Source organism: Rhinopithecus roxellana, chromosome 10 (genome assembly GCF_007565055.1).
Source record: "Rhinopithecus roxellana isolate Shanxi Qingling chromosome 10, ASM756505v1, whole genome shotgun sequence".
NCBI classification, from domain to species: Eukaryota; Metazoa; Chordata; class Mammalia; order Primates; family Cercopithecidae; genus Rhinopithecus; species Rhinopithecus roxellana.
The window spans coordinates 53,113,432-53,141,318 of NC_044558.1; the positions used below are offsets into that span (position 1 = coordinate 53,113,432).

The 27,887-nt window shown below is 40.9% G+C and overlaps 1 protein-coding gene and 1 pseudogene across 2 annotated transcripts; both read left to right on the forward strand.

Annotated features, from left to right (window-relative positions):
• The first annotated feature begins 13,481 nt into the window (after window positions 1-13,481).
• On the forward strand, window positions 13,482-14,756 carry LOC104682331 (annotated as a pseudogene). Its single transcript, XR_750679.2, has one exon. The product of XR_750679.2 is annotated as a eukaryotic translation initiation factor 3 subunit F-like (transcript).
• A 7,209-nt stretch (window positions 14,757-21,965) lies between these two features.
• On the forward strand, window positions 21,966-27,471 carry LOC115900080 (endogenous retrovirus group K member 8 Gag polyprotein-like). The gene is made up of 2 exons (XM_030939885.1): window positions 21,966-22,394; window positions 27,413-27,471. Exons 1-2 carry the CDS (start codon window positions 22,062-22,064, stop codon window positions 27,416-27,418), a joined length of 339 nt encoding a protein of 112 aa, XP_030795745.1. The 5' UTR covers window positions 21,966-22,061; the 3' UTR covers window positions 27,419-27,471.
• Window positions 27,472-27,887: the final 416 nt, after the last annotated feature.

Sequence of the window (27,887 nt, forward strand, 5' to 3'; positions counted from 1 at the left end):
TACCATCAGAGTGAACAGGCAACCTACAGAATGGGAGAAAATGTTTGCAATCTACTCATCTGACAAAGGGTTAATATCCAGAATCTACAAAGAACTTAAACAAATTTACAAGAAAAAAACAAACAACCCCATCAAAAAGTGGGCAAAGGATATGAACAGACACTTCTCAAAAGAAGACATTTATGCAGCCAACAGACACATGAAAAAATGCTCATCATCACTCGCCATCAGAGAAATGCAAATCAAAACCACAATGAGATACCATCTCATGCCAGTTAGAATGGTGATCATTAAAAAGTCAGGAAACAACAGATGCTGGAGAGGATGTGGAGAAATAGGAATGCTCTTACACTGTTGGTGGGAGTGTAAATTAGTTCAACCATTGTGGAAGACAGTGTGGCAATTCCTCAGGGATCTAGAACTAGAAATACCATGAAAATGTGGCACATGAACACCATGGAATACTATGCAGCCATAGGAAAAAAGATGAGTTCATGTCCTTTGTAGGGACATGGATGAAGCTGGAAACCATCATTCTCAGCAAAATATCACAAGGACAGAAAACCAAACACTGCATGTTCTCACTCATAAGTGGGAGTTGGACAATGAGAACACATGGACACAGGGAGGGGAACATCACACACTGGGGCCTGTTGGGGGTGGGGGTTGGGGGAAGGATAGCGTTAGGAGAAATACATAATGTAAATGATGTAGGCTGATGGGTGCAGCAAACCAACATGGCACATGTATACCTGTGTAACAAACCTGCATGTTGTGCACACGTACCCTAGAACTACACTAGTATAATAAAAAAAAAAAAAAGAAAGAAAGAAATGAAGTTTGTGGAGCACTTCTCCATTAATCTGTAAAATTTATTCTGGTTCTTATAAAATGAAGATGCTCTATGGAGAGCAAAACAGTAAGTAACATGCTTTTTTGTTGCATAAATTGACTTCAGATTCCTTCATCTCTGTGTTACCGAGTGTAAGTGTATCAACTATTCATTCTAAAACTACCGATGGTGACAATAAATCTAGAGGAGGCACCCAGAACATCATATATTGTATCTAATACAACATCAGTAGAGGTTATATCATTTCCGTTTCTTGACCTGATTTGCCTAAATGCCTTTAGTCTATCAAGATGGAAATGCACTAACGAAAGTTGGATTATTTTTTATGTCCAACGTTCAGTATTTTGAAAAGCATATTGTCTATCAAGTAACTAATCCAGGCATATTGTATTCATTATATACAATAGCATACAAATTATCCTCTCATAATAAAGTGAATTATTTTATTAGTTAAGATAATTTGGTTGCAAGACATAGAAATGGCCTGGCTAACTCATGCAGAAAAAGAAATGTATGGGGGAAAGATGGGATAACTCACAAAATGGAATTGAATGGGGAATAAACATGCTCAGAAAGGGCAGGAACTAAGGCAACCTCAGGCAAAAGCAGAAGCGTGACCTGAGGCATGTCACTTCAGGGAGTACTGCAGAGATTATGAAGGAAAAGTGCCCGATATTTTGGGTGTTTATATCACTCTTCTCACAAATGTAAATGCCTTCCAGTCATCAGGTCACTGATTGATAGCCCCACAAAAGCAAAATAGGGTGCTGTTAAGAAGAGGGATAGCTAGTAGGAGGCAAGAAAAGCAAATGCTCACTGCAATCATTAATTTTTAAAACGGGCAAAATACCACTTAAAAGCAAGCCAATTATGGGAATCCCTTATTCAAGAAGTAAAGGCCACCAAGAAAGTTGTTCATAACACAAAGCCTGTTACCTTTTTAGTTCTGGTTATATAATTGAAGACACATACACATACATATACACATCCAAAAATATGAGTAAAAATTATAAAGTATGTAAGTGTGAATCATATTCAGCCTAATAATACAGAAAGTTCATTCATTTATTTATCCACAAATATTTAGACACTGTTCTAAATAGTAAGGATGCAGCATTGAAAAAAAAAAGTTTTTAAAGCCCTGCCTTGCAGAACTTATATATTAATCAGAGGGAGACAAACAAAAGACAAAATAAGTAGGTTATGTAGTATCTTAGAAGGTGATAATTGCTACAGAGGAAAACAAATAAGGGAAGACTGATAGGGAGTACCAGGTCAGGGCTATGAATCTAAAGAGAGTGGCAGGAAAGATCTTACTGAGATGACAGTGGAACAAAGACTTGTAGGAAGAGAGGGAGTAAGTCAGGCAAACATCTGAAGGAAAGTGTTACAGGAAGAAGGTATTCCAGTAAGTGCAAGGCATTGAGCCTAGTCACATAAGGCCTTGTAGGCCACTGTGAAGCCTTTGGCTTTTTCTCTAAGTGACATGGGAAACCCACGTTGCAGAGAATTAATATCCCACCCAAAAATGTATCCTTCTTTTGAATCATCTTTCTAAGCCAAAACCTGTCAAACGAAGACATTCTCTTCCCCCTTGCTCTCAAAGCCTATCTCTACTCTTTCTAGACTACTAAAGATTTCTGCAATAGCCAGGCATTGTCTTCTTCCCATACATTCCTGTTTCTGCTTAAGTTAGCCAGGCCATTTCTACTTCTTGCAACCAAATCATCTTAATTGATAAAAATAATTCACTTCATCATTAGAAAAGAATTTGTATATTATATAGATTGAATGCAATGTGCCTGGATGAGTTGTTTTGTAGAAAATACGCTTGCTAAGGTATTGAATATTTAACACTAAAAAGCCAACTTTCAGTAGTGCATTTTAATCCTGTTAGACTAAAGTCATTTAGGCAAATCAGATGAAGAAGTAGCAATGGGCTGGGTGCAGTAATTCATGCCTGTAATCCCAGAGCTTTAGGAGGCCAAGGCAGGATGATCACTTGAAGCCAGCAGTTGGGGACCAGCCCGGGCAACATAGCAAGATCCTAGCTCTACAAAAATAAAAAGGTGTGGTGGCACATGCCTATAGTCCTAGCTACGTAGGAGGTTGAGGTAGGAGGATTGTTTGAGCCCAGGAGTTCAAAGGCTGCAGTAAGCTAGGATCACACTACTGCACACCAGCCTGGGTGACAGAGTTAAGACCCTGTCTCAAAAAAAAAAAAGAAGAAGAAGAAGAAGAAGTAGAAATAATGTAACCTACTCAACTCTACAAGTCAATGTCCAACCAGGAGACAGAAACTACATAATAATTTTAACAGGGAACGTTTATAACAGAAGATTAGAGTTCTGATGGATAAGCTAATAAGAAGTAAAGAAAATTCTAAAGAATACAGATATTACAAATATCACCCCCTAGGCTGAGACAGAGTACCCAAGAAAGAACTCCTCTCCTTCTAGGGCTGATATCCAGACCTTGTTGGAGAGAGCACCGTCATAGCACACTGGATAGAGAGAAGTCAACAAGGTGCCATACTGGTGGAACTTTCTGGAAATCTGTCTGGGGCACCAGAGAAAGCCATACACAGGGAGATGTCCTGCATTGGAACTTGTTGCAGAACTGCCAAGGGACTACCAGGGGATGATGCTGGATGCTGAAATGCTGTTGGTTGCCATGCACTGCAGAAGCTGAGCCCTGGAGAAGCCATTCACTAAAGGAGCCCAATGCTGGAGGAGACATACTTTGCAGAAACTGAGTACTGAAGAAAGCTGCCCTGTATACACTGACAGAATGGCAAGGCAAATGCCATGCACAGAGCAGGAGCCTATCAAGAAAAGACACTGGAACTAGGAAGAAAAACATACTCTTCTGCAATATTTCTCCAGCACCCTCTATTGACAAAGCTTAACATCATGCCAGCTGGCAAAACAGAAAAATTTCAAGGGCCCTTCTCCATTTTCAAAGAGCAGGCAATAAATAGTGCATTTGAACCTGAGAAGCAGTAAATTAGTAACTGGCAAACAATCTGCTCTTGTTTGAATACAATACTCAAGTATAACTATAGATTAATTGCAATATTATACTTCTGTAAATGTTGCTACTTTCCATTGCAAGGTACTCTCCCAGCTAAAGAAATCCAAAACCATGCATAAGTGTGAAGCTCCAGGTTCTGAAAAGTATAGTCTATCTGGTCTGAAAATTCTACACTTATACATGAATGTCTGTTTAGGGCTTTGGAGAATTCCCTCATCAAAGAATCTTTTGCATAGATTTGGATGCATGCTGTTCTATCTAATCATAAATTCAAATGATTTGTATTCATTTTAAATTCTTGCCTCTTGATATTTGAGTATTTTTTCTTTCTGAGATAAGCACATAATTGTTGTCTACCTTTACCTGGATACATTATGAACAACAGCAGAGTAAGATAAGATATATCATGATGGAAAACCATTGGCTCTATGTCAGACAGACTTGGTTTTAAGTTCTGACTCCACCACTTGCCAGGTGTGTGGCCTCAAGTAGATCATTGTTTCTCTGTGAACTTCAATTTCCTCACCTCTTACTTGGGATGATAACACCCACTTTGCAGGATTTAAAGTTACTGTATAGAACACCTAGTAAAATACTTGCCCCAGAAAAAGCATCTATTTTAAAAGATGGCCTGGATCTGGGAATTACACTGCTTTGATAACATTAGGGGTTTTATTCACCTGCCCATAGTGGACATTGCCAGCATGCTAAGTTAATTCAAACTTTCATTCCAAAGACGATTATGGTGGCATAAAATAAAGCTTTATCAAATGCTCCATTAATGACAATAGAAATTTTAAACAATATTCCAGAGTTATAGGAAAAAACACCAAAGGTTAATAGAGACTCTTGGAAATATTAGTTTTCCCTTTGATGCCTCTCCCTGACTTTTGTTATTCTTCATAAGTGAGAGATGATTTTAAAAGTAAAATTCCCTTTCCTCTTAAAAGCATCTTACTATAATAATTCTATTCCCCACTTAGAAAATTCAAATAACTACTTAAGGGAAAATAAACCACTTCTTTACATTAAATGCAGCTGTTTACAAGAGCTTACCAAATGGAATCAGATGCTGTGCTAAAGAACTGTGAAAATAAAACTCAAACTTGAGATCTGTATACTTTGCTTAAAAATGCCAGAATGAGGCCAGACATGGTGGCTCCTGCCTGTAATCCCAATATTTGGGGAGGCCAAGGCAGGAGGATTGCTTAAACCTAGGAGTTCAGGACCCACCTGGGCAACATGGCAAGATCCTCTCTCCATTCAACATACATTTTTTTTTAGATGGAGTCTTGATCTGTCACCTAGACTGGAGTGCAGTGGTGCAGTCTTGGCTCGCTGCAACCTCCACCTCCCAGGTTCAAGCAATTCTCCTGCCTCAGCCTCCAAAGTAGCTGGGATTACAGGTGCCCACCACCATGCCTGCTAATTTTTGTATTTTTAGCAGAGATGGAGTTTCACCATGTTGGCCAGGCTGGTCTCAAACTCCTGACCTCAGGTGATCTGCCCACCTCAGCCTCCCAAAGTGTTGGGATTACAGGCATGAGCCACCACACCTGGTCCATAAAATATTAATTTTTTTAAAACCACCAGAATTAACTCACTCTCAAGTTTTTCATCACAATAAACAAATTGTTAGAACTTTCATCCAGTTTAATCTCTATTTCCAAAAACCACAATGGACTTTCTAGCCTGTATGTTCCTCGGTTCATTTTACATTACCAATGTCTTTCATATTCAGACCACACAGGATGCCAAATATTTTTTCTCTTTTTAAAAATAGACGTCAGCTAGAGGGGAACATAGCTCTTCTTTGGCAACAGAGTTCTGAAGTTTCCTCTAAAACGATGGAATTCTTGACAAGATCACAAAAACAAGAGTATAATGGAATCCAGGTGTTAGACTAATTATTAATTTAACCATTAATGAAGGAAAGAAAAATATTAATCCTTGATGCAAGTTGTTGTGTTATTACAGAATCCATCATAATGAAGTAATGACCCCACTTTGCTCAGAGGTTAACTGTACAAATGGTAGTGTATTGACCAAATGTTAATGAGTTGTGTGTATGGCATCAGGTAAGCTGGAGATGGCAGAGGAAGCTATTGTGATAGACAGATAATTACAATGGAAGTCATGTCTTGGGTAATGAGCAGGATTCACATCACACCTTTCCAGTCACAGCACAATTTCTTTAGCTCTGTTTATAGTAATCTGTGGGATTATCTGACAGCAAGGTGACATTTTGACTTTGGAACAATTTTTTCTCATAGAAAGCACAATTACCCACTGATATTGTGATATGCAATTAAACACAGCCATGTGGGGTAATTTAGATTTTTTTAATGTACAAATAGTGAATATATTATTGTTCATTAGCACATGAGATTATTTAGTCCTTGTATGTAGCCCTTTTGGTCTAAATGTCTTGGTAATATGCAAATTGATACATTCTGAAATTTTTTAATTGCCTATTATTTAAACAAGAAGTTTCAATTTTCTAAATATAGGAGAACACTGGGAGCTAAAAGTAGTATCTGTGATGGATCAGATCTTTACTGTATGTAGACACTGTGTTTCAAGGAACATTATTTGGCTCATATTCTACCTAAACCCATTTAACCAAAAAATCTATATTATATAAGAATTTTATCACAGTGTAAAATTTGATATGCTGGAAATATGTATTAATTATTATGAGTCTCGTTATTTTATTTAAACTCACTGAGATATCAATAATGCATCACACTGAGTATGCAAAAGAGGGAAACCTCTTTTTGTATCTTTTCTAGGCTTTGTCAAGTTCAGGGGCAATCCTCTCCCTTGAGAGAGTGTGTGTGTTTGTGTGTGTGTGTGTGCACATTCACGCACATACATGCATTCATATTTGTCTACATTTAGCCCTCTTTCAATTAATTGCATGTAAAGTGATAAAGTTTCACCCCACATTAGTTTCTCTTGCTATTTCTCAGAACCAACCTCATCTCTCCTTAAAGTGTATTCAGGAGAAATCAGTATTTTGTGTGTGTGCGTGTGTGTGTGTGTGATTTTTAATTTTTTTTAATTTTTATTATACTTTAAGTTCTGGGTTAAATGTGCAGAAAGTGCAGTTTTATTACATAGGTATACACGAGCCCTGGTGTTTTGCTGCACCCATCAACCCATCACCTACATTAGGTATTTCTCCTAATGTTATCCCTCCCCTAGACCCCTCCCCACAACAGGCCCCAGTGTGTGATGTTCCCCTCCCTGTGTCCACATGTTCTCATTGTTCAACTCCCACTTGTGAGTGAGAACACGCAGCGTTTGGTTTTCTGATCTTGTGATAGTTTTCTGAGAATGATGGTTACCAGCTTCATCTATGTACGTGCAAAGGACATGAACTCATCCTTTTTTATGGCTGCATAGTATCCATGGTGTAAATGTGCCACATTTTCTTAATCCAGTCGGTCATTTATGGATATTTGCATTGGTTCCAGGTCTTTGTTATTGTGAATAGTGCTGCAATAAACATACGTGTGCATATGTCTTTATCATAGAATGATATATAATCCTTTGGGTATATGCCCAGTAATGGGATTGCTGGGTCAAAGCATTATTTCAAATTCTAGATCCTTGAGGAATTGCCACACTGTCTTCCACTATGGTTGAACTAATTTACACTCCTACCAACAGGGTAAAATTTTTCCTGTTTCTTCACATCCTCTCTAGCATCTGTCATTTCCTTACTTTTTAATGATCACCATTCTTATTGGCGTGAGATGGTATCTCATTGTGGTTGTGATTTGCATTTCTCTAATGACCTGTGATGATGAGCATTTTTTTTCTTTTTCTTTTTTTTTTTTTTTTTAAGAAATCAGTATATTTGGAGTAGCGCCAAGATGGCCAAATAGGAACAGCTCCAGCCTCTGGCTCCCAGTGTGAGCAACACAGAAGACGGGTGATTTCTGCATTTCCAACTGAGGTACCGGGTTCATCTCACTGGGGCATGTTGGACAGTGGGTGCAGGACAGTGGTCACAGCCCAACAAGTGAGGGACGAAGCAGGGTGTGGCATCACCACACCCGGGAAGCGCAAGCAGGAAGGGAATTACCCTTCCTAGCCAAGGGAAACCGCGACACACAGCACTTGGAAAATCGGGTCACTCCCACCCTAACACTGCACTTTACCAAGGGTCTTAGCAAATGGCACACCAGAAGAGTATATCCCGCACCTGGCTCAGAGGGTCCCATGCCCACAGAGCCTCCCTCATTGCTAGCACAGCAGTCTGACATCTAACTGCAAGGCTGCAGTGAGGCTGGGGGAAGGGTGCTCACCATTACTGAGGCTTAAGTAGGTAAACAAAGTGGCCAGGAAGCTCTAACTGGGTGGAGCCCACCACAGCTCAAGGAGGCCTGACTGCCTCTGTAGACTCTACCTCTGGGGACAGGACATAGATAAACAAAAGGCAGCAGAAACCTCTGCAGATGTAAATGTCCCTGTCTGACAGCTTTGAAGAGAGTAGTGGTTCTCCCAACACGGAGTTTGAGATCTGAGAACAGATAGACTGCCTGCTCAAGTGGGTCCCTGACCTCTGAGTAGCCTAACTGAGAGACATCCCCTACTAGGGGCAGACTGATACCTCACACCTCACACAGCCGGGTACACCTCTGAGACGAAGCTTCCAGAGGAACAATCAGACAGCAACATTTGCTGTTCAGCAATATTCACTCTTCTGTAGCTTCCACTGCTGATACCCAGGCAAACAGCGTCCAGAGTGGACCTTGAGCAAACTCCAAGAGACCTGCAGCTGAGGGTCCTGACTGTTAGAAGGAAAACTAACAAACAGAAAGGACACCCACACCAAAACCCCATCAGTACGTCACCATCATCAAAGACCAAAGGTAGATAAAACCACAAAGATGGGGAAAAAGCAGAGCAGAAAAGCTGAAAATTCTAAAAATCAGAGCGCCTCTCCCTCTCCAAAGGGATGCAGCTCCTCGCAAGCAACAGAGCAAAGCTGGACACAGAATGACCAATGAGTTGAGAGAAGAAGGCTTCAGATGATCAAACTTCTCTGAGCTAAAGGAGGAAGTACGAACCCAGCACAAAGAAACTAAAAACCATGATAAAAGATTTGATGAATGGCTAACTAGAATAACCAATGTAGAGAAGTCCTTAAATGACCTGATAGAGATGAAAACCATGTCATGAGAACTACATGACAAATGCACAAGCTTCAGTAACTGACTCAATCAACTGGAAGAAAGGGTACCAGTGATTGAAGATCAAATGAATGAAATGAAGCAAGAAGAGAAGTTTAGAGAAAAAAGAGTAAAAAATGAACAAAGCCTCCAAGAAATATGGGACTATGTGAAAAGACCAAATCTACATCTCATTGACATACATGAAAGTCATGGGGAGAATGGAACCAAGTTGGAAAACATTCTGCAGGATATTATCCAGGAGAACTTCCCCAACCTAGCAAGTAGGCCAACATTCAAATTCAGGAAATACAGAGAACGCCACAAAGATATGCCTCAAGATGAGCAACTCCAAGACACATAATTGTCAGATTCACCAAGGTGAAATGAAGGATAAAATGTTAAGGGCAGCCAGAGAGAAAGGTCAGGTTACCCACAAAGGGAAGCCCATCACACTAACAGCAGATCTCTTGGCAGAAACTCTCCAAGCCAGAAGAGACAGAGGGCCAATATTCAACATTCTTAAAGAAAAAAATTTTCAACCCAGATTTCATATCCAGCCAAACTAAGTTTCATAAGTGAAGGAGAGAAATAAAATCCTTTAGAGACAAGCAAATGCTTAGAGATTTTGTCACCACCAGGCCTGCCCTACAAGAGATCCTGAAGGAAGCACTAAACATGGAAAGGAACAACAGGTACCAGCCATTGCAAAAATATGTCAAAATGTAAAGTTCATTGATGCTAGGAAGAAACTGCATCAACTAGTGAGGAAAATAACCAGCTAATATCATAATGACAGGATCAAGTTCAAACATAACAATATTCACCTTAAATGTAAATGGACTAAATGGTCCAATTAAAAGATACAGACTGGCAAATTGGATAGAGTCAAGACCCATCAGTCTGCTGTATTCAGGAGACCCATCTCACATGCAGAGACACACATAGGCTCAAAGTAAAGGGATGGAGGAAGATCTACCAAGCAAATGGAAAACAAAAAAAGCAGGGGTTGCAATCCTAGTCTCTGATAAAACAGACTTTAAACCATCAAAGATCGAAAGAGACAAAGAAGGCCATTACATAATGGTAAAGGGATCAATTCAACAGGAAGAGCTAACTATTCTAAACATATATGCACCCAATACAGGAGCACCCAGATTCATAAAGCAAGTCCTTAGAGACTTACAAAGAGACTTAGACTCCCACACAATAATAATGGGAGACTTTAACACCCCACTGTCAACATTAGACAGATCAATGAAACAGAAAGTTAACAAGGATATCCAGGAACTGAACTCAACTCTACACCAAGTGGACCTAATAGACATCTACAGAACTCTCCACCCCAAATCAACAGAATATACATTCTTCTCAGCACCACATTGCACTTATTCCAAAACTGACCACATAGTTGGAAGTAAAGCACTCCTCAGCAAATGTAAAAGAACAGAAATTATAACAAACTGTCTCTCAGACCACAGTGCAATCAAACTAGAACACAGGATTTAGAAACTCAATCAAAACCTCTCAACTACATGAAAACTGAACAATCGCTCCTAAATGACTACTGGGCAAATAACAAAATGAAGGCGGAAGTAAAGATGTTCTTTGAAACCAATGAGAACAAAGACACAACATATCAGAATTTCTGGGACACATTTAAAGTAGTGTGTAGAAGGAAATTTATAGCACTAAATGCCCACAAGAGAAAGCAGGAAAGATTGAAAGTTGACACCCTAACATCACAATTAAAAGAACTAGAGAAGCAAGAGCAAACACATTCAAAAGCTAGCAGAAGGAAGAAATAACTAAGATCAGAGCAGAACTGAAGGAGATAGAGGCACAAAAAGCCCTTCAAAAAATCAATGAATCTAGGAGCTGGTTTTTTGAAAAGATCAACAAAATTGATAGACAGCTAGCAGACTAATAAAGAAGAAAAGAGAGAAGAATCAAATAGATACAATAAAAAATGATAAAGGGGATATCACCACTGACCTCACAGAAATACAAGCTACCATCAGAGAATACCATAAACACCTCTATGCAAATAAACTAGAAAGCTGGAAGAAATGGATAAATTCCTGGACACTTACACTCTCCCAAGACTAAACCAGGAATAAGTTGAATCCCTGAAGAGACCAATAACAGGCTCTGAAATTGAGGCAATAATTAAAAGGCAACCAACCAAAAAAAGTCCAGGACCAGACGGATTCACAGCCAAATTCTACCAGAGGTACAAGGAGGAGATGGTACCATTCCTTCCGAAATTATTTGAATCAACAGAAAAGGAAGGAATCCTCCCTAACTCATGTTATGAGGCCAAAATCATCCTGATACCATCAATGAACATCAGTGCAAAAATCCTCAATAAAATACTGGCAAACCGAATCCAGCAGCACATCAAAAAGCTTATCCACCATGGTCAAGTGGGCTTCATCCCTGGGATGCAAGGCTGGTTCAACATACGCAAATCAATAAATGTAATCCAGCATATAAACAGAACCAATGACAAAAACCACAGGATTATCTCAATAGATGCAGAAAAGGCCTTTGACAAAATTCAACAGACCTTCATGCTAAAAGCTCTCAATAAATTCAGTATTGATGGAACATATCTCAAAATAATAAGATCTATTTATGACAAACCCACAGCCAATATCATACTGAACGGGCAAAAACTGGAAGTATTCCCCTTGAAAACTGGCATAAGACAGGGATACCCTCTTTCACCACTGCTATTCAACATAGTATTGGAAGTTCTGGCCAGGGCAATCAGGCAAGAGAAAGAAATAAAGGGTATTCTATTAGGAAAAGAGGAAGCCAAATTGTTCCTGTTTGCAGATGACATGATTGTATAATGATGTAACCCTATCATCTCAGCCCAAAATCTCCTTAAGCTGATAAGCAATCTCAGCAAAGTCTCAGGATACAAAATCAATGTGCAAAAATCACTAGCATTCTTACACTAATAACAGACAAACAGAGAGTCAAATCATGAGTGAACTCCCATTCACAATTGCTTCAAAGAGAATAAAATACCTAGGAATCCAACTTACAAGGGATGTCAAGGACCTCTTCAAGGAGAACTACAAACCACCGCTCAATGAAATAAAAGAGGACATAAACAAATGGAAGAACATTCCATGCTCATGGATAGGAAGAATCAATACCGTGAAAATGGCCATACTGCCCAAAGTAATTTATAGATTCAATGCCATCCCCATTAAGCTACCAATGACTTTCTTCACAGAATTGGAAAAAAACTACTTTAAAGTTCATATGGAACTAAAAAAGAGCCCACATTGCCAAGACAATCCTAAGCCAAAAGAACAAAGCTGGAGGCATCATGCTACTTGACTTCAAACTATACTACAAGTCTACAGTAACCAAAGCAGTATGGTACTGGTACCAAAACAGAGATACAGACCAGTGGAACAGAACATAGCCCTCAGAAATAATACCACACATCTACAACCATTTGATCTCTGAAAAACCTGACAAAAACAAGAAATGGGGAAAGGATTCCCTGTTTAACAAATGGTGCTGGGAAAGCTGGCTAGCCGTAGGTAGAAAGCTGAAACCAGATCCTTTCCTTACACCTTATACAAAAATTAATTCAAGATGGATTAGAGACTTAAAGGTTAGACCTAAAACCATAAAAACCCTAGAAGAAAACCTAGGCAATACCATTCAGGACATAGGCATGGGCAAGGACTTCATGTCTAAAACACCAAAAGCAATGTCAACGAAAGCCAAAATTGACAAATGGGACCTAATTAAACTAAAGAACTTCTGCACAGCAAAAGAAACTACCATTAGAGGGAACAGGCAACATACAGAATGGGAGAAAATGTTTGCAATCTACTCATCTGACAAAGGGCTAATATCTAGAATCTACAAAGAACTCAAACAAATTTTCAAGAAAAAAACAAACAACCCCATCAAAAAGTGGGCAAAGGATATGAACAGACACTTCTCAAAAGAAGACACTTGTGCAGCCAACAGACACATGAAAAAATGCTCATCATCACTGGCCATCAGAGAAATGCAAATCAAAACCACAATGAGATACCATCTCACACCAGTTAGAATGGTGATCATTAAAAAGTCAGGAAACAACAGGTGCTGGAGAGGATGTGGAGAAATAGGAACACTTTTACACTGTTGGTAGGACTGTAAACTAGTTCAACCATTGTGGAAGACAGTGTGGTGATTCTCTAGGGATCTAGAACTAGAAATATCATTTGACCCAGTCATCCCATTACTGGGTATATGCCAAAGGATTATAAATCATGCTTTTATAAAGACACATGCACACATATGTTTATTGCAGCACTATTCACAATAGCAAAGACTTGGAACCAACCCAAATGTCCATCAGTGACAGACTGGATTAAGAAAATGTGGCAGTCATTTCCGCTCCTGCCTCCTTCTTTCTCGACAAGATGGCCACACCGGTGTTATCAGCAAGTGCTCCTCCGGCCATGCCAGCCGCAGCCCCGGTGGCGGCACCAGCATCAGCCTCAGTCTCAGTCCCAGCGCCAACGCCAGCACCGGCTGCAGCTCTGGTTCCCGCTGCAGCTCCAGCCGCATCCTCAGACCCTATGGCAGCAGCAGCAACAACTGCCACTCCTGGCCAGACCCCGGCCTAGGCGCAAGCTCCAGCGCAGACCCCAGCGCCCGCTCTGCCTGGTCCTGCTCTCCCAGGGCCCTTCCCCGGCGGCCGCGTGGTCAGGCTACACCCAGTCATTTTGGCCTCCATTGTGGACAGCTACGAGAGACGCAATGAGGGTGCTGCCCGAGTTATCGGGACCCTGTTGGGAACTGTCGACAAGCACTCAGTGGAGGTCACCAATTGCTTTTCAGTGCCACACAATGAGTCAGAAGATGAAGTCGCTGTTGACATGGAATTTGCTAAGAACATGTATGAACTGCATAAAAAGGTTTCTCCAAATGAGCTCATCCTGGGCTGGTACGCTACAGGCCATGATATCACAGAGCACTCTGTGCTAATCCATGAGTACTACAGCCGAGAGGCCCCCAACCCCATCCATCTCACTGTGGACACAAGTCTCCAGAATGGCCGCATGAGCATCAAAGCCTGTGTCAGTACTTTAATGGGTGTCCCTGGGAGGACCATGGGAGTGATGTTCACACCTCTGACAGTGAAATACGCATACTATGACACTGAACGCATCCAGGTTGGCCTGATCATGAAGACCTGCTTTAGCCCCAACAGAGTGATTGGACTCTCAAGTGACTTGCAGCAAGTAGGAGGGGCATCAGCTCGCATCCAGGATGCCCTGAGCACAGTGTTGCAATATGCAGAGGATGTACTGTCTGGAAAGGTGTCAGTTGACAATACTGTGGGCCGCTTCCTGATGAGCCTGGTTAACCAAGTACCCAAAATAGTTCCCGATGACTTCAAGACCATGCTCAACAGCAACATCAATGACCTGCTGATGGTGACCTACCTGGCCAACCTCACACAGTCACAGATTGCCCTCAATGAAAAACTTGTAAACCTGTGAATGGACCCCAAGCAGTACGCCTGCTGGTATAGGTCTTAAACCCAGGACTCAGAAGTGAAGGAGAAATGGGTTTTTTGTGGTCTTGAGTCACACTGAGACAGTCAACTGTGTGTGACTCTAATAAACATAGCCTACCTTTTGTGAATTAAAAAAAAAGAAAAGAAAAAGAAAATGTGGCACATATACACCATGGAATACTATGCAGCCATAAAAAAGGATGAGTTCATGCCCTTTGTAGGGACATGGATGCAGCTGGAAACCATCATTCTCAGCAAACTATCACAAGAAAAGAAAACCAAACAGCACATGTTCTCACTCACAGGTGGGAATTGAACAATGAGAACACCTGGACACAGGAATGAGAACATCACAAACCACGGTCTGTTGTGGGGTGGGGATGGGGGAAGGGATAGCATTAGGAGATATACCTAATGTAATTGACGAGTTAATGGGTGCAGTACACCAACATGGCACATATATACATATGTAACAAACCTGCACATTGTGCACATGTACCCTAGAACATAAAGTATAATTAAAAAATAATAATTTTTAAAAAAAGAAATCAGTATATTTTAACACTAGCCTAAACCAAACAAAATTTTAGGGTGAAGTCTGAAATAACTTATTTATTATATGTCATAATCAAATAATTTAAGAATCAACAATTCACTTTCAAAATCACAGAAAATAAGATGAATATATATTTTTTTCCGTGGTATATTAATAGGTAAAATTTTAAATACACAAAAAACATTGGGAAGTATTGTTCTATTACATATTGTGAACACATAATATGTTAAACACAACAAAAAACACTAATTTCTTGGTGGGATACTATCTGATTGCCAGACATGAGCAGAAATACTAAACCTCTGAAATACGTATCTATAATATGCGATAATGTAACTGCCTAATGAAGTTTATTGTGCAAATATAATGAGATAAAGCAGGGGTCAGCAAACCAGGACCACAAGCCAAATCTGACCCACCACTTATTTTTATACAGTCCACAAGATGAGAATGGTTTTTACATTTTTTAATGGTTGGAAAATATCAGAACAAAAACAGTATTTCATGATGTGTAAAAATTATATCAAATTCAAATCTGAATCCATAAATAAAATGATAGTGAAACACAGCTACACTCATTGATTTTTGCATTATCTGTGGCCACTTTCACACAACAGCAGAAGTGAGCAGTTGCAATAGAGACTTTATGACCCGCAAAACCTAAAATATTTCCTGCCTGGCCCTAAAAAGAAAAAGGTTGAGATAAGCATGAAAACCACTTAGCATAATGCTTGGCATATACTAGAGGCTCAATAAATGATATTTATTTACATTAAATGTCCTTGCTATATTCATATATAGTAAATGAACTAAAAATTATGGGTCTCCCAAGTGCTATAAATGACCCCAAAATGTAATAATGGAGACTCAGCTCAACAAAACACCCAGGCCACTCAGAGCCCCTAACAAGGCTTTCCCCATCATCATTCTGCACCCCACTATCCGCTGCAGGACTTGCTTCTACTTGCCATCTGCTCTGCAGAGAGGATGGAGAGGCACCTTCTGCCTGCCTCATGTCTGTCTTCAATGCTTTTTTAGATTACTGCTCAAAATTAATCACCCCCTCCCCCACCACTTCCTTGGGTGTAGTGTACTTTGGAAATGACCAAATGACTTGCTTTGGAATGGAATATGAGCAGACATATCATGACCTACTGGAACTCTCATTTTCAGAGTATTCATTCTTGACCCCAAGTACAAGGGAAGAAAAAGTTATTCAAACTAGAAATAATTCACTAATGAACTGGCCACCAACAAAATTAGTCCCCACTTCAAACTTCCCTTGCTGTTGGAGTCATTCCCTGCCCATCAGATCAGAATCTTAATCTTCTCTCTTGATTATTCAGTGTTTCCAGCCTGATTAGACCCATGGTCTATCCTGCCAGCCAGATGTCTACTGCCCAAGCAGTTGTCGAGGTTACATTTTTAGGTCTACAAGAATGTTGAAATAGATTATTCACAAATATAAAGCCTCAGTTAAATTTGTTCCTTCTGCCAGCCACGTGGAAAGGAAACACACTGGTGAAAACATACAATGCAGTCAACTGAGGTTACAGCTCATTTTTGGCATGGAATCAACTTCTCAGATTTTCAGCTAGAATAGATTGCTTCCAAATTCACATGCTGAAAAGTAAAGAAAGAAAAAAATTGAGTTTACAGTCATTGCAGCAGTAAATGGTGTACGGAGCTCCTTGACATCCTCTCTTGAGGACCCTACTTTCTCAGACTCTGGGTAACTTAAAAGAAAAAAAATCAATGAATATGTTATCATCATCTATTAGCCCACTGAGGAGTTTGGCCAGGTAATATCTTCTAGGAGGAAACCACAAACCATCACACTAAAGGGTTTTCTACAGGGTAGGGCGTGAGATACTCACCATTATTCTCTAAAAACAAAAAAGAAGAGGTAGGGAGGGGGGCAGGAAATGTGTCAAAGGAGAAGAATCAGGGAATCCTGCTTAGAGGGGACGCTGCCCCTGAAGATTTCATGCCACTAGAATTCTTGACTCAATTACATTAAAAAATTATTCATTCAAGCCAGCAATGGCACTTTAAAAAAATTATTCATATGCTTTCTACTACACAATCTACCCTGATCAGACTTCCTTCATCCCTGGCTCAGTTTTAATAATTTTTTCAACTTTTTAAAAAAAACTTTTTATGTAAATATTAAAAGCCAATTCAAGTCCTATTTTAAAGATATCTCAGTGAGGGGTAGACGGGAACAGGATCTGCTTCTTTGCCAAGGGCACTTTGGTTGCTATTTTCTATTTACAAGAAAGGGTATATTTCCATGTCTTTAGCACTTAGACAGGCATAAATGAATAAATTAGCATTTGCCTACGTTTAAATGTTATAACCTAAACTGCTGGGCAGCTGACTCTAATTGATTTATTATTGCTCACAGTTATTGTTTGCCAACTAAAGCCAAATGTTAAGGTAAAAGAGAAGCTACTAACCAAAAACATGATACCTCAGTGTCCTGGTTTTTAGGCTCAGAACTCTTCCTGTGAGCCATGATTAGGGATCAGGTGATACTGATTTTCTCTTGCTGCATGCTCTAGTAAGTCTCTTTGGCATGCACAGTCTATTTTTGATCATCTACTTGAGGCTTTGGGCTTCTACAGGATGTGAAATTGGGTTTTAACTCTAGTTTACCTCATTATCCAAAGGCCAGATACAACCAAATATACTTTTAACTATTACCCAGAACTCTCAGTGACTCCTCTAAGAATTTAAAGCCATGATACTCACATTGTCCCTTCAACCTATGAGCAGCTATCCTAGTGGCTTAAATACTGATGAGCTTTGGATTGCCCATCCTCATTGATATACAGATTTATCTTCTCACTCACTGGGCATTCAGAAAATTATACCTCCCAGCCCTTTTGCAGTTAGAAGGGGACATCTGACTGGTTCTGGCCAAGAAAATGAGAGAAATGACTTGTGTCACTTGTAGGCTGAGGCAATGACATCTCCTGTGCAATTACTCAGCCTCTCTCCAGTTTCTCTTTTGCACTGATGGAGCAAGATGGTGGAGCTGCTGTCAGGCTGATCCCTGAGTGACTGAGTGGGCAGCGCTCCATCACATCCACTCTACCCCACACTCCCCACCTGCCACCTGCCCACTCAAATTGGATGTGCAGATGGAGCAAAAAAGAAAGCTTTACAGGATAAGCCACTGAGAAGTGGGGGCTAATATGTTACTGCAGTCATAACTGCATTGGTTATCACAATTACAGGATGTATATCTCCGAGAAATTACTTCCACATGACTCCTACATCAACGTGTCTCATGATTCTCACAGGAAAAGCAACCTTCACTTATTCCCTCAAACTCAAGGCTTCAGCTTGACGTTAAAGGAAAGATAGGATTTGGAAGGTGAAGAAAGTGGAGAGATCATGACACACCAGAGAAACAGGTTGTTACTCTGACCATTCTAGGACATTGTATGATTTAATAAACACATTCCTTTGATAAAAAAATTGTTGATGAAAACTAAAGATGCTCAATTTCAGCTCCACCCTTCCTTAGTACGTGGGGGAGTGGACAACCACAACCCCAGGCCAAGACTCTCTATGAATTTACTAATTGGAAAGTGTTTCTCCCTTTCCACACTTAACTACATCAAGCCAGCTTCTTCAGTATTTGTGTGAATGCATAGCCCCCAAACGGGGACTTGGGCTATTCCAAAAGATCCATCTCCTACTTAAATTGACGTATCCCTATGCCTCCACCAGAAAATCTCTGACAGTTTTGAAGTGGAACAGAGCCAGGCTCTGTGGCACATGTCTATAGTCCCAGCTACTCAGGAAGCTGAGGTAGAAGGATCACTTGAGCTCAGGAGGCTGGGGCTGTCTTGCTCTCTGATCGTGCCTATGAATAGTCACTGCACTCCAGCCTGGGCAACATAGTGAGACCCTGTCTTTTAAAGAAAAAAAAGTGGAACAGAAAAATGTCAAGGTTCACAGCTTCAATAGTAGTTGTTTGCGTGTTCATGTATGTATGCCAGGAGTGGAAGAGTAATGTGTTTTGGGGATGTGTGTGTGTGTGTGTGTGCACATGTGTTTATGTGTGTGTTTATGTAGTAAGTGTGTGTGAGTGTATGTGTTATGAGAAACATCACTGTTATACTTACCACTATCCTAAGAAAGACAATAGTAAGAAAAACAACACAATTTCTATATTTCCTTAGGGAAAAAAATTATTCAATACAATATTGCTTGAAGTGGAAAAACTTATATATTAGATAGAAAAATAAAATTATAGTGGAATGAAATACAACAATTTTTAGTACTTAGTATCTTCCCAGCACTGTATGCTGTGGCCTAACGTTTGTGTCTGCCTGGCAAAATTCTCTCTCTTTTTTTTTTTTTTTTTTATAGACTGAGTCTTGCTCTGTCACCCATGCTGGAGTACAGTGGCACGATCTCTGATTACTACAACCTCCACCTCCTGAGTTCAAGGGATTCTCCTATGTCAATCTCCCAAGTAGCTGGGGTTACAGGCATGCGCCACCACACCTGGCTAAGTTTTGTATTTTTAGTAGAGACAGGGTTTCGCCATGTTGGCCAGGCTGGTCTCAAACTCCTGACCTCAGGTGATCCGTCTGCCTCGGCCTCCTAAAAATGCAGAGATTACAGGCGTAAGCCACCGTGCCCGGTCACCCTTGCAAAATTCTTGTATTGAAACCTAATTACCAATGTGATGGTATTTGGAGGTGGGCCTTTGGAAAGTGGTTAGGACATGAAGGCAGAGCCCTCATAAATAGGATTGGTCCTATTATAAGAAGAGACTCCAGAGAGATGCTTTGCCCTTTCTACCATGTGAGGACATAGCAAGAATGTGCCATTCTGTAAACCAGGAACTGGGTCCTCACCAGACACCAAATCTGTCAGCACCTTGGTCTTAGACTTCCCAGCCTCCAGGACAGTGAAAAATAAAATTCTGCTGTTTATAAGCTACCTTGTCTATGATATTTTGTTATAACAGCCCAAACAGACCAAGACAGCATTCTAAGCACCTTGTGTGTATTAGCTCATGTATTCCTGATAACAACCATGTGAGGCAGGAACTATTATCCTTATTTTATAAATAAGGGAAATTAGGCACAGAATAGTTAAATAAGTTAGTTACCCAAGATCTCATAGTTTGCAAATAGTCGAGACAGGATTTGAATGCAGCAGTCTGACTTCAAAGCCCACACAGGCGTAGGGATTGATACATACACAAATACTCTGAGTTTGATTGATACATACAAACAATTGAGTTTCCTTTTGGCAGCATCAGAAGTCTGGAAATCATCCTCCGTGGGCTATGGCCAAATTCTTTCCACCAGGCAAAGCCTAAGTCCTCCTACTCACCAATGCGTTCTGCTATTTCTATTATGTGTTGAGTATTTTGGAGAAAAAAATACATATTTTTTATAATTATTAGACCCTTTTTTATTATAAAAATATTCAAACATCCCAAAAGTAGAGAGAATAAAATAATGAACTCCACATACTCATCATCATCCACCTCTTCGCAATCTAGTCACCCCTCTCAAATTCCCCCACCCTACCCACATTCTGTTTCTGTCCCCACCATGCCATTGAAACTCATCAAGGATTCCCAGTGACCTCTTGAATCACAATCCAATGGATTCTTTCCAGCCTTTTTTCAATATCCTTCTTCTGATCTGTCCGAATCTCCTGCCACTCTTGAAGAGACACTCATCATATTAGTGTGATAGCTACCACTCTTTAAGATCTGTGTACCAAGCAGAGTGCTGAGTACTTTTTATACATTGTCTCATTTAATTCTCAAAACAATGCTGAAGTAAATACTGTTATGATCCCCATTTTCAAAATCAGGAAACAGACTGAGGCATAGAGAGGATAAGGACATTTGTCATAGGTCACACAATTAGGTAGACCCTGGGCTGGAAATGAGGTCTGTCTGACTCTGAAGCTCATACTATTCACCCCTACACCATATGTTGAGTCTCTCTCATCCATGGCTTTCCATGCATCACTCTCTCCTAGAGTCACTTGGATCTCTCTCACTTCCCTTCCCCATCCTTTCTTCATCTCATCTTCTTATGTCCATATGCTAATGTGCCCAGTAGTACTGCCTTCCAGGCTCCTCTTTCTTATACTCACTCCATCTGTGTGACCTTGCCCATACCCAGGACTTCAGTTGCCATCATATGCCAATACCTCTAATCTAGAATTCCAACTCCAGTCTCTTACAAAGGTTTCAGTTCCAACATTCTCCCTAGCCACTGGATATCACTACTTCACTGACCCATAGGAGCCTCCACTTCAGCATGTCCATTTATCATCTTACCTTGGAAATTTACTTTCCCCCCCTGTCCAGAGCCATGAGGCCCGGAAATTGCCACGGCCTCTGTTGCTTAAGCTCCGCATTGTGGAGACAAGATGGCGCACTTCCTGGTTCTTCATCATCAACTTTTCCTGTGCGCGCGAACTTTTCCCGCCTGCGCGTAGATAACCTCCCGCGCCCGGGAAAGACTAAGTCTACCAAGCATGCGCCTGGTGACGTCTCTCATTATTCTCCTCCCCGCCTGCTCTGAGCCCTTCCTCTTCCCTGCCAGCCTATATAAGGCATTGCACCGCCGCCATTAAACGAGACTTGATCAGGATACTGTCTTGTCTCCATTTCTTGTGTCTCTTGTCTCTCTAAATTCCCACCCCCTCCTCCAAGGTCTGTGTTAACGATCCTGCTGGATGGGACACGTGGCGCCCAAATGCGGGGCTTGGATATGAGGGAACTGCGGAGGAAGAGGGCGCATAGAAAGGCCGGCGACTAAAGTGAAAGAAAAATCCCTCCGACCGTCGTGGGAGCCTGCTGCATCGGAGTTGAGGGTAAGTTACGCGCCCGAAATGGGACAAGAATTAAGCCAGCATCAAATCTACGTAGGGCAATTAAAAGAGGCTTTAAAGACACGGGGAGTAAAGGTTAAAAGTGGTGACTTATTTAGATTTTTTGATTTTGTGAAAGATACCTGCCCTTGGTTCCCACAGGAAGGAACCATTGATATAAAAAGATGGCGGAGGGTGGGAGACGCCTTTCAAGATTATTATAATACCTTTGGGCCAGAAAAAATTCCTGTAACCGCCTTTTCTTATTGGAATTTAATCAAGGATCTAATAGATAAAAAGGAGGCCGATCCACAAGTAATGGCTGCGGTCGCCCAGACTGAGGAGATTTTAAAGGTCAGTTCTCAGACCGACCTTGGGAGCCCCCCGCCAGACAAAGAAGTAGATCTTATTTCTCTTGAAAGTGATGATGAGGGGGCCAAGGCTCCTTCTGTAAAAGACAAAATGATGCTAGGCGAGAAAAGGCCCAAAAAATACCCAATTCTGCAAACATCACGAAAAGATAAAAGTAACGACAATCCTGACCTTTCAGATGTAAATTGGGATGACTTAGAAGAAGAGGCAGCTAGATATCATAATCCTAACTGGCCTCCCTTTTTCTCCCGTCCGCCTCCCTATAATGGGACACGTGGCGCTTCTGCACCCAACCTAATGGCGGTAGTCAATCCAAAAGAGGAACTCAAAGAAAAAAATCGCTCAGCTTGAAGAGCAAATTAAGCTAGAAGAGTTACATCAGTCACTAATCATTAGGCTGCAAAAATTAAAAACAGGAAATGAGAGTGTAACTAATTCAGAGAATATGGGAGGCTTCCCTCGCCCACCTCAGCCGCCCGGACAACATGTCCCAAAAGGAAGATTTTCTACTAGCCGAGGTAGGGAAGAATCCTCCCCTAAAGATATCTTCCCGGTAACTGAAACTGTAGATGGACAGGGTCAGGCCTGGAGGCATCATAATGGATTTGATTTCACTGTCATAAAAGAATTAAAAACTGCTGTTTCTCAATATGGAGCTACTGCTCCATACACTCTTGCTATAGTAGAGTCTGTGGCCGATAACTGGCTTACTCCAACAGATTGGAACACACTAGTCAGAGCAGTCCTCTCAGGGGTAGACCATTTGATTTGGAAATCAGAGTTTTTTGAAAATTGCAGAGATACAGCCAAAAGAAACCAACAGGCAGGAAACGGTTGGGACTTTGATATGTTAACTGGCTCGGGTAATTATACCGACACTGATGCTCAGATGCAATACGACCCTGGACTATTTTCACAAATCCAGGCAGCCGCTACAAAAGCCTGGAGGAAACTCCCTGTTAAAGGAGACCCAGGAGCTTCGCTCACTGGAGTCAAGCAGGGACCTGATGAGCCATTCGCAGATTTTGTACATAGGCTCCTAACAACCGCAGGAAGGATTTTTGGTAATGCTGAGGCGGGTGTAGATTATGTTAAACAATTGGCTTATGAAAATGCCAATCCAGCTTGTCAAATGGCAATCCGACCTTATAGAAAGAAAACAGACTTAACTGGATATATCCGTCTCTGTTCAGACATTGGGCCCTTCTATCAACAGGGTTTAGCAATGGCCGCAGCTTTCAGTGGACAAACCGTAAAAGACTTCCTTAATAATAAGAACAAGGAAAAAGGAGGGTGTTTTAAATGTGGCAAAAGGGGACATTTTGCAAAAGATTGCCGTGGGGATTCAAATAAAAACTCCGAAGCAAAGGTTCCAGGCCTTTGCCCAAGGTGTAAAAGAGGAAAACATTGGGCTAATGAATGTAAATCTAAAACTGACAGTCAGGGAAATCCTTTACCATCCCAACAGGGAAATGGGATGAGGGGCCAGCCCCAGGCCCCGAAACAAGCTTATGGGGCGGTCAGTTTTGTTCCAGCCAGCAGCAACAATCCATTTCAAGACTTAGTAGAGCAACCCCAGGAAGTGCAGGACTGGACCTCTGTTCCACCTCCCACACAGTATTAACACCTGAGATGGGAGCACAAGCTTTAGGCACTGGAATATATGGGCCTTTGCCTCCTGATACCTTTGGATTAATCCTGGGAAGAAGCAGTGTCACCATGAAAGGTCTACAAGTCTTTCCAGGAGTAATCGATAACGATTATATTGGAGAAATTAAGATTATGGCCAGGGCTGTTAACAGTATCATTACTGTTCCTCAAGGGGATAGAATAGCACAATTCATCCTATTGCCTTTGGTTAAAACTACTAATAAAATCCAACATCCTAACAGAGGAACGGGAGATTTTGGATCTTCAGACATATATTGGGTACAACCAATTACTAATCAAAAGCCCTCCCTGACCTTGTGGCTGGATGGCAAGTTGTTTACGGGGTTAATAGATACAGGGGCTGATGTAACCATCATCAAACAAGAGGACTGGCCCTCTCACTGGCCTACCACAGAGACTTTAACTAACTTAAGAGGAATTGGGCAAAGCAGTAATCCCAGACAAAGCTCTAAATACCTCACCTGGAAAGACAAAGAAAATAACTCCGGTCTCATTAAACCATTTGTTATCCCTCAATTGCCTGTTAATCTTTGGGGCCGAGACCTACTCTCCCAGATGAAAATTATGATGTGCAGCCCTAACGATATAGTTACTGCACAAATGCTAGCCCAAGGTTATAGCTCCAGAAAAGGACTGGGAAAAAGGGAAAATGGTATTCAACGGCCTATTCCAGCCTTAGGACAATCTAACACAAAGGGGTTTGGAAATTTTTAGCTTCGGCCATTGACATGCCTGCACCCCAAAAGTGCGCTGACCCCATAACATGGAAGTCGGATGAGCCTGTTTGGGTGGATCAATGGCCTTTAGTTAATGAAAAGCTAATTGCGGCCCAAAAGTTAGTGCAGGAACAGCTAATGGCAGGGCATATTGCGGAGAGTAACTCTCCCTGGAATACACCCATATTTGTTATCAGAAAAAGGTCCGGTAAGTGGAGACTCTTACAAGATTTAAGGGCAGTAAACGCTACTATGATCCTCATGGGTGCCTTGCAGCCTGGACTACCCTCTCCAGTAGCAATCCCTCAAGGATATTTTAAAATTATCATAGACCTTAAAGATTGCTTTTTTACAATTCCCCTTCATCCTACTGACCAAAAACGATTCGCCTTTAGCTTACCATCTATAAATTTTAAAGAACCAATGAAGCGATACCAATGGAAAGTGTTACCTCAAGGTATGGCCAACAGTCTCACCTTGTGTCAAAAATATGTGGCTACAGCCATACACTCAGTTAGAGAGACATGGAAACAAATATACATTATACATTACATGGATGATATCCTCATAGCAGGAAAAATGGGAGAACAAGTTTTACAGTGTTTTGCGCAACTCAGACAAGAACTAACCACAGCGGGGTTACAAATAGCTCCAGAAAAAATACAACTACAAGACCCTTATACATATTTAGGTTTTCAAATAAATGGACCTAAAATTACTAATCAAAAGGCAGTTATCTGTAAAGATAAGTTACAAACCCTCAATGATTTCCAAAAGCTCCTTGGAGACATAAATTGGCTCTGGCCATACTTAAAACTCACCACGGGAGACTTAAAACCTTTATTCAACACCCTGAGAGGTGACCCCAACCCTAAGTCCCTTAGGTCGTTATCAAAAGAAGCTCTTTTATCACTTAATAAAGTAGAGGCGGCCATTGCTGAGCAATTTGTTACTAACATAGACTATTCACAGCCATTAACCCTTTTAATATTTAACACAACACTAACACCTACTGGTTTATTCTGGCAAAATAACCCTATTATGTGGGTCCACTTGCCTTCATCACCCAAAAAGGTATTACTCCCCTATTATGATGCCATAGCAGATTTAATTATTCTAGGGAGAGACAATAGCAAAAAATATTTTGGAATTGAACCCTCTATGATCATACAACCTTATTCTAAGCCACAAATCCATTGGCTAATGCAAAACACTGAAACATGGCCAATTGCTTGCGCCTCTTATGCTGGTAACTTAGATAACCATTACCCGCCAAATAAGCTTATCCAATTTTGTAAACTACATGCTTTTGTCTTTCCTCATGTCATCAGTAAAACACCTTTAGACAATGCCTTATTAGTATTCACTGATGGGTCATCCACAGGAACTGCTGCATATACCTTTGCTGACACCACTGTTAAATTCAAAACCACCCATACCTTGGCTCAGTTAGTAGAATTACAGGCCCTAATCACGGTGCTGTCAGCCTTCCCTAATCAGGCCCTTAATATTTATACCGACAGTGCATACTTAGTTCACTCAATACCTCTACTTGAGACAGTAGCACAAATTAAGCATGTGTCACATATAGCCAAGTTATTTTTACAATGCCAACAATTAATACATAATAGAACAACACCCTTCTTTCTTGGACACATTAGAGCTCATTCAGGATTACCAGGACCTCTATCCCAGGGCAACCAACTGGCTGATATGGCAACCAAGATGGTAGCCATAGCTACAAATACAAACCTAGCCCAAGCACAGGCTACTCATGCCTTACACCATCTTAATGCTCAAACGTTGAGACTGATGTTTAAAATAACTAGAGAACAAGCAAGGCAAATAGTTAAACAATGTCAGACCTGTATAACATACCTGCCAGTCCCTCACTTAGGAATTAATCCAAGAGGACTAGTTCCCAACATGATCTGGCAAATGGACGTCACCCATTATTCAGAATTCGGTAACTTAAAATACGTCCATGTATGTATAGATACATTTAGTGGATTTATACTAGCCACCTTACAAACAGGAGAAGCTACCAAACATGTCATAGCTCATTTACTACACTGTTTTTCCATAGTTGGGAAGCCTAAACAACTAAAAACAGACAATGGTCCTGGCTATACATCCAAAGCCTTCCAAGACTTCTGTCTTAAATTACAAATAAAACACATTACTGGAATTCCCTATAACCCTCAAGGACAAGGAATAGTTGAAAGAGCTCACCTATCCTTAAAAACCACCATTGAAAATATAAAAAAGGGAGAATGGTACCCTACTAAGGGCAACCCTAGAAACATTCTTAATCACACACTCTTTATTTTGAATTTTTTAAATTTAGATGATCTGAACAAATCAGCAGCTGATCGATTTTGGCATTCTGATTCCAAAAAACAATTTGCCATGGTTAAGTGGAAAGACCCATTAGACAACACATGGCATGGTCCAGACCCAGTGTTAATCTGGGGAAGAGGCTCAGTTTGTGTTTTTTCCCAAACTCATGATGCAGCCAGATGGCTACCAGAGTGACTGGTAAGACAGGTACCTAACAATAACCAATCCAGGTAGTAACTCTCTCCCTGAGAGTACCTTTTCCTTCTATTACAGAGATGAACTCCAACTACAGGCCCCTCTGGACCTTAGTGATGACTTGCCAAGTATTCCAGGTTCATGCCAGCTTCGGTGATCCACGTGAGGCCCTTACGCATATACAACAACGGCACGGTAAGCCCTGTGATTGCTATGGGGGATATGTGACCTCCCCTCCAAATAAGTACCTCTCAACTGTGTCCTGCTCTGCTCACACAGCATACCTGCCTAGTGACTCCCTCAAATGGAGGTGTGTGTCAACCCCTAGGATATCTGACGGAGGGGATGTTACAACTTGCCCTTGCGACACATTTAAGGCTACTATGCACAGCTCCTGCTACACCACTTATCAAGAATGCACCTCTGACAATAAGACATACCATACTGCTATCTTAACAAGAACTAGAAACCCCACTATAGGGGCCAGTAATGTCCCTACAGTTTTAGGAAATACCAATAACCTTGTATCAGCTGGCTGTACTGGAATTGTAGG

Excerpts from the sequence above, each read along its gene's own strand:
- LOC115900080 (XM_030939885.1), top strand. The coding sequence starts at position 22,062 with ATGGGACAAGAATTAAGCCAGCATCAAATCTACGTAGGGCAATTAAAA.